We start from the raw sequence: 8,315 nt of genomic DNA, 5'->3' as shown, positions 1-8,315 counted from the left end.
AGTGCAAAAGAATGGGTACTCAAATCGGGGTTCCGAAACACAAACTCAGAGCGCTTCTGTGTACTCCGAGTTCGTTTAACATTAGTGTTTTCAGATGTTTGTATTGTCCGCAGGTGTTTCAATAGAACGCATTTACAACGGTTGTCGGGAGAACAACCTCGGGTCTTCCGACGGCCGAGTTTCAAAAGAATGAGCCATACAGAAATGGCCTAGTGTATAGTCTGTATAACATCTATTTGTAGTCTTTTATCCCATTGACACCCATTATAAGACTCAGCTAGTGGACTACAGACATGGCCTTGTAGTGTGTAGTCTGTTCTCCTATTTAATCCTATGCATTGTTAGGGGCAGCAGTGGCTCATTGGTAATGCCGCATTCCCCAAGGGTGGGAGATGGGATATTCCTGACCTCCTACTTGCTGAGATGCATTGGAACGTCTGTTGAAGTGGAATGTTCAAGTCACGAGCTGCGGCCAAATCGAAGTACCCCAACTTCGGAATCGGGACGTTAACACAGCAATGACAGTGCACAGTGATAGATAGAGTGCCGGCCTTGAGATCAGAGGGTTGCAGGTTCAAATTCCACCCTTACCAGCACCTTCATCCATGACTGAAGTGCCCTTGAGCAAGGCACCTAACCCCACACTGCTCCAGGGAAAGCACGGCTGAAGATGAATCAAAGATGTGGTCATTAGCATGTGCTGCTATATATTGTTAGGGGTCATATGAATCATATGTCATATGTGACTTTGTATTGAAGTGATGAAGTGATGATGTGATTGAACATATTTACTTTTTTTATTGTAGTACGTTACTGAGATGTGGCTGCTCTTAGTGTGTAATTATTTGTAAGGACATGCATTGTCCTTGTTTTAATGTGTGTGTTATTTGTTTGATAGTTTCCTGCCCAGGGACCACAGATGCAAATTAGCTTTGTAGCTAACTCTGGTACTGGAGTTGTCCTGTATATGGCCCATGTTAAATAAACCAATAAACTAAACTACACACTGTAAGTCGATTTGGATAAAAAAGTACAAGCTAAGTGTAATGTAAATTAGGGATGCAAACGATTAATTGATTAATCGACTTAAATCGATCAATGCATTAATCGATTAAAAAACATTAATCGCAATTAATCGACAATTCTACTGACAAGAGACCCAGGTGAAATGGGCATGTGAAGAGTGTGTGTGAAGAGGGCTGTGAATAGGGGGAATATTCAAATCACCTTTGGATTAAAGAATTGAAATAGAATTAATTTAAATGTGGTATTTTATCTCAATTTTTCATTAATTTTTTTAGATTTAGTAGTTTTTTTTCGAGAAACATTGAGATTTCGGGGGGGAAAACGCCGCTTATCAATTAATCGTAAGTCAATCGATAAGGCTATCAACTAATGATTAATGAATTAATCGATAATTTGCATCCCTAATGTAAAGGATTATGTGTGTCGTCAGGTGGGTGCTAAATGACACTTCAAGAAACATATGCAGCTACACTCAACATTTGCATAGTGTGTAGTTTTTTTCTCCCATTAAATCTCATTATAGGATGTGGCTATTGAACTACAAAAATGGCCTCTTCAGGTAGCCTAGTGTGTAGTCTGTTCTCCTATTCAATCCTATGTATTTGTTTGGGTTGCCAGGCTGGTACCGGACGAGCCCGCAGGAAACATCTACATCCAGAACATCTAATTGTAGTCTTTTCTCCCATTGAAACCCATTATAAGATGCAGCTGTCGGACTACAGAAATGGTCTAGTGTGTAGTGTTTTTCTATACAATCCTAACTTAAAGGGACACTGTGTGAGATTTTAGTTGTTTATTTCCAGAAATAGACATTTTTAGCTGCAAATGACTACTTGGGCCATAATACAAAATGTTAGCTTATTACTTAATAAACTTTCAGGAAAAGATAACATTTGGCAATAAGCTTCAATGAGCAGCATCATTGCAGTACCTTTTTTGACCATGTCCTGCACAGTGTCCCTTTAACATTTTCTGTATTATTTGTTTGTGTTGCCAGGTTGGTGCTTGACGACCCGGCGGGTAACAGCTACATCCAGAATATCTGCGCTCCGGACGCCGACCCGCAGATGGAGACGGAGAAATACACGCGCAGCTACGACCAGAACGAGGAGCTGGGACTCAACGACATGCGGACGGAAAACTACCAGCAGGAGGAGCCCTAGAGCCATGAGGTAAATGTACAGTAGAGTTGTGTAGTTTTTTATCCTATTGAAACCCATTATAAGACGTGGCTATCGAACTACAAAAATGGCCTAGTAGTTGTGTAGTCCAGGACGGAGAACTACCAGCAGGAGGAGTCCTAGAGCAGTGTTTCTCAGTGTTTCTTTTTTTTATGTGAGGCACCCTTTCAATTTCAACATTGAAACACGTCAGCGCCATCTACAGGACAGGAGATTATGCAGTGCTATTAGGAAGTTTGGGCACCTTTTTGCAACATCTACAGCGAGTGTTTCTCAACCTTGTTTTAGGTGAGGCACCCTTTCAATTCATGAAAAATGTCAAGGCACCCCCAAAAAAACAAGCCGAAACATGGTATCGCATCCGATACCACACAAGCTTAGAAAAGTAACACATTTGAAGTCGTTCAAAGTTGCAGCTTTATCTCAGACAGGCTATGTGTAGGCCAGCCATACTGCGGTGACCCAAATTTACTTTATTGTGCGTAAATGGTGGATGAAAGATTCCTCTGACTAAGCATTCATTTACTAATTTAAACAAATATGTAATTTATTTAGTTCAATTTTACATATCAGCTGAGGGGGGTGTGCGGCACCCCTGTTGAGAAACACTCTCCTAGAGCCATGAGGTAAATGGCTCATTCAAAAAGTCGAGAATCCCAAGATATCCGACCTTATACTCGGAGTTGACGTTTTCAGTGACCACACACACACACACACATCACCAACATGGCGCCCATGAACGCAACTGGCATGTAAACAATACAATCATCTTGTAATCACTATCAACAGCACCAGTTAATGTCATTCAATTGCAGATGCACATATGTCAGTAATGCTGGTCTCTGACTGTTTAATTTAGCTTACTTAAGCTAAAATAATATAGCGTTGATGTGGAAGTGGAAAAAAAGAAAAGAGGACCAAAACAAAATGCGCATGATTCCCGGCACAGCCCAGAACTTGGTTGTCTCGTCAGCAGTGTCGTCACTTCAGCCCAGAACTCGGTTGTCTCGTCGGCAGTGTCGTCAGCTGTCTCGAGAGCTCCCGAGTCTGTGAAGGCGACATAAATTTGCATTCCAGAGTGCGCTGCAATATGTGACCTTGCCTCCTCCACTTGCCTCCTCCACTTGCCTCCTCCACTTGCCTCCTCCACTTGCCTCCTCCACTTGCTTCTCTCCTCGTACCAGGAAGTAATATGTCATGATGACATCACTGACAACAGCATTATCAAAAATACTTGATAAGAGAAAGATAACGCAAAACACGCCCACTCAATGCAAAAGCGTGTGCTCAAGTTGGGTCTCCTAAGGGGGCGTTGTCCCCTCCTTCTTCTCTTTTTGAGGTGTTTGCACAAGACGTGTGCTACCGCCATCTACAGCGCTAAGGGGACTTCATTTATTCTCAACCTCAGGACTCCGAAGGTCTCCTAACCGAAGGTCTCCTAAAGGGGCGTTCACCCGACATAAAGTGGATACCGGAAAAGAAACAAAATGACGCTTCTTGTTAGATCCACCTTCTTTGGCATTATGTTTCAATATCTTGCAAAAGCTCAATTGTAGAGTCTCTTTCTCATTTGCATTTGGGATGGTGAATGAAAAACAGTCCCTCAAAAGTTGTTGTGGCTAGGCTGACACCTGGGAAACTTCATCGTTTTCTCCACGGAGGATGGGCCAGGAGGCGGGACGAGGAGACAAGCGCAAGTGGAGGAGGCAAGGTTGCATATTGCAACGCACTCCCTGACTACGTACTAGGCTACCCGAAGAGGCCATTTTTGTAGTTCAGTAACCAGGTCTTATAATGGGTTTCAATAGGATAAATTCCCCAGTTTCCCAACAGCAACTGATTTCCTGTCTTGTGTTGCATTGCCAGGTTGGCGCTGGACCCGCAGATGGGGGCGGAGCTTCAAGCAAAAGGATAATGATGAACAGGAGGACTCCTGAAGTCACAAAGTTGCTACACTGCAAAAAAAAAATCTTAAACTTTTTTTTTTTTTTTAGTTTTGAGTAAAAAGCATATAGTCAATCTTAATGTCAATGAGAATCCCCTGATAGGTGATACTTTTCATACAGAATCAAGAACTTGGAATTTAGAACATTTAGACTCGTTGTGCTTGTAACACGCAAACAAAATCTCACCAAGTGAAAATTACTTTCCCCATGGACAAATTTCTTGAAATAAGTCTTAAAGTTTTAATTCAAAGTACTAGTTAATGTGTGATTTTGACCTCAATTAAGATTGACGTGATTTTTTTACTTGAAACTAGAAAAAGTTTTTTCAAGATGTCTTTTTTTTCAGTGTGGCCAGGCCTAAAGCTTCAAATGCATGGCAATTTGTAATTTAAGTAGACAACACTTAGTCCTTAAGTGTCCGTTTAAGTTGAAGAGTTTATGAATGTGGAAGGGTGCAAAGAGACCCCAAGCCTTATTTCAACACATAACTATTTATTCATAATAATAATAATAATAATAATTTCATTTTATATAGCACCCTTCAAAACACGGTTTTGACAAGGTTGTTTAAGAACCCTTGAAGTTTGCGAGCTGAAAAGCGACCTTTTTATTTTAAGAATCGATAATATAGAGGTCACGTCAAATCGCTTTACTGTGTAAATGTGACGGTCTGAACATTAGTATGCACATGTTTTATTCTAGAATGTTGCCATTGTTACGAACATTCTAATTGTCATTGTTGGCATTGTTACGAACATTCTAACCATTTAACCCCTCTGTTAAAAAAAAAAAAGGTTGAAAACCACTGGTCAAACACCCCTTTGACATCATCATAAGCCTGCCAACGCCCCCCATAGTATATTAACAATTAGATTGTCTGCCGACACCCCCGATGGCAATTCAGCACCCATCTGCCCAGTCAGCTTTATCCACCTTTACGCCCCCTCTAGGGCTACACAATGCCCCCCTAGGGTTCCCCAATTCTATAGGTCCCCTGTTGAGAAATATTATAGGCCATAAATGAATTTTATTTGCATTTGCAATCAAGTCAAGTGTTTGGGGGGTTTTGTCTTTGTTCATGTAAGTGTCAGAAGATCGTTTCCTCTTTTCTCTTCTCTTTTCTTCTCATCTCTTCTCATCTCTTTTGTCTTTTATTTAAAAAGGGTTATTGGACATATATTTTATTTGAAGTTGCAAACAAAGTCAAGTGTACATGGGTTTCTTTGTACGTGTCCAAAAACATAACAGTTGGCTCATGTCTGTGGTCTGGTTTTATAGAAATATATCCGGTATGGAATTACACACGTTTTGTTATGTGCCACCTGAGGAAATAAAGCCGTGGGATGATTCAAGTCACACATGCAATGAGTTTGGTCTTTATTTGTGTTTGATATTTGTTTTGTTTTTTTCCCCCCAGCTTCACGGTCAGGAACATGCCTTTAAGCGGAGCTTTGGTGTAAAGCAGTTTTTATTATTGTTATTATTAGTAGTAGTATGCATGCCATTGATTCATTATTTAGAATAGCACAAATATATACAGTATACCCACTTCCAAAAATGCACAAATATACAGTATACCCACTTCCAAAAATGCTCAAATATACAGTATACCCACTTCCAAAAATGCTCCAATATACAGTATACCCACTGTTATTCATATGCCATAACAGTATTATATGCAGTATACCCACCACAAAAAAGTAGACTACACCATTGTGATGGACAATTTGAATCTGAGCATAAAATGTACATTTCATGCAATACTGTGTGTGTGTGCTATCAAATGCATGTTATATTTATATCAAATTTATAGTTACCAGCCACTTTGACCCATTAGTGTGTGTGCATTTTGCTAGTAAGGTTAACATATACTAACCATTTTGTCTGGTGGTGAAAAAAAGTTTATTTGTAGTGTTGTGCATTGGCACTGCCCTCACGATTCGATTCGATAACGATTTGGGAGGTTTCGATTCGATCCGATTCAATTCTACAATGCATTGCAATGCATTACATTTCTTCTGAAAGCAAAGCAAATGTTTCATCAGTCATGATGAGGCAATACAAGTAGTCAAATACTGAGGAACAATTTATTGGCTGTTTTCTGTAGGCCTATCAGTCTTGCAGTTTTCAATGCTTTGAAGTGCTTTTATTTAATTTAACATTCATTTGCTCCTGAAATCTCCACGGAAGTAATTGAAACTTAAAAAAATTGCCGAATCAATCATTATTGACACCTATTTGATACATTGTGAACACATTGTACACTCACTGGCCTCTTCATTAGGAACACCTGTTACAACTGTTCATTGAGGCAAATTTCTGATCAGCCAATCACATGGTGCCAACTCTATGCATTTGTGCATGTAGACATCGGGATGATCTGATGCAGTTCAAACTGGGCATCATAATAGAGAAGAAAGGCTATTTAAATGACTTTGAACATGGCATGGCTGTTGGTGCTGAAAGACTTGATTTGAATATTTCAGAAAATACTGATCTACTGGGATATTCACACATAACCATCTCTAGGGTTTACAAAGCAATACAAAAATACAGTGAGCAGCGATTCTGTGAGCAGAAATGCCTTGTTGATGGCAGAAGTCTGAGGATAATGGCCAGAAATGCCTTGTTGATGGCAGAAGTCTGAGGATAATGGCCAGAAATGCCTTGTTGATGGCAGAAGTCTGAGGATAATGGCCAGAAATGCCTTGTTGATGGCAGAAGTCTGAGGATAATGGCCAGACTGGTTGGAGCTGATACAAAGGCAACATTAAGTCAGATAACTTAACTCATTACAACTGAGGTATGCATAAGGAAATCCCAGATTACACAGCAAATCTTGAGGCAAATGGGCTAGAGCAACAGAAAACCACATTTGGTGACACTCCTGTCATCTTAGACAAGGAAAATGAGGCAAGCATTTGGCCAGGCTCACCATGAACGACGCTAGTTTAGTTTAGTTTAGTTTATTTAGTTTAGTTCAACAGGGACCATGCACAATACACATTGATTACAGAAGTAAAAAGATGGCTTGTGCCAGATTATAGCTATATAGCTAATTTCCATCTGCAGTCCCTGGACAGGTAAAACAAATATTAAAATACAATAACATAAACAAGTAAGCACATCCATAGGCCATGGGTCAAACACACACACACACACACACACACACACACACACACACATTAAAATGGCATACAGTGTGAGTCATATTTAAATAAAACATATGATTAATGTTGACAAGACTGGTTGGTCAATATACATTTTTTCACACCCCTTGAGAAGGCCTGATAATCAGTAATACTTTTTAGGTTACTGGGTAGACTATTCCATGTTTTGGTTGCCCTGAAGGAGAAGGCTGACTGAGCAAAAGCAGTTCGTCGGATTGGGAGACTAATCACCCCTAATGGTGGATTTTGACGTTCTGCTCATCAATTCAGAGCAGGGTTGAACAAATGTTCTTAGGGGTGGGGTTGCTGCATTGTGAATAATTTTATGGATTAGCCGCAGATCAGAAAAGTGTATGATGTTTTCAAGGCTGAGCATATTATACTTGCTCAGTATAGGACAATGGTGGTACTGAACAGATCTTCTATCTAGGACCTTCAGGGCCTGCTTGTATAGTGAAGCTAGAAGATCGGAAAAATGTTGCCTGGTCTGATGAGTCTTGATATCAACTGCAACACTAAGGTGGAATGGTCAGAATTTGGCGTCAACCGCATGAAAACATGGGTTAACCCTGCCTTACATCAACGTTTCAGGCTAGAGATATAATGGCAAAAGGACACTTTCTTAGCACAATTTGGGCCTATTAGTACCAATGTATCTTTGTTGGAATGCCACAGCCTACCCGAGTATTGTTGCAGGCAGTGCTGAAGGCAAAAGGGGAAGAGAGGTGTTCCTAATTGAGTGGCCAGTGAGTGTATATGTACAGTGAGTCCAATATGTATTTGATCCCTTGCTGATTTTGTTGGTTTGCCTACTAACAAAGACATGATCAGTCAATAAATGTCATGATAATATGTATTCTAATATGGAGAGACAGAATATCAAAAAGAAAATCCAGAAATTAACTGAAGAGAATATATATTAATTTATTTCCATTTCATCGAGCAAAATAAGTATTTGATCCCCTGCCAACTGATTACAGTTCCGGGCCCAC

At 40.1% G+C, this 8,315-nt stretch overlaps 1 protein-coding gene across 1 annotated transcript in view; it reads left to right on the top strand.

Moving 5' to 3' along the window:
• zpr1 (ZPR1 zinc finger) overlaps positions 1–5,509 on the top strand; it is an 18,610-nt gene extending 13,101 nt beyond the window's left edge. The window contains exons 6-7 of the mRNA XM_063219797.1: positions 2,024–2,198; positions 4,074–5,509. Of these exons, the coding sequence (XP_063075867.1) occupies positions 2,024–2,189 (166 nt within the window). The 3' untranslated portion in view covers positions 2,190–2,198; positions 4,074–5,509. The remainder of the gene's footprint in view (positions 1–2,023; positions 2,199–4,073) is intronic.
• Positions 5,510–8,315: the final 2,806 nt, after the last annotated feature.

This window comes from Engraulis encrasicolus, chromosome 16 (assembly GCF_034702125.1).
Source record: "Engraulis encrasicolus isolate BLACKSEA-1 chromosome 16, IST_EnEncr_1.0, whole genome shotgun sequence".
Classification (NCBI taxonomy): Eukaryota; Metazoa; Chordata; class Actinopteri; order Clupeiformes; family Engraulidae; genus Engraulis; species Engraulis encrasicolus.
The sequence above is the reverse complement of the archived record's forward strand: the minus strand, read 5'-3'. Positions and strand labels throughout refer to the sequence as shown.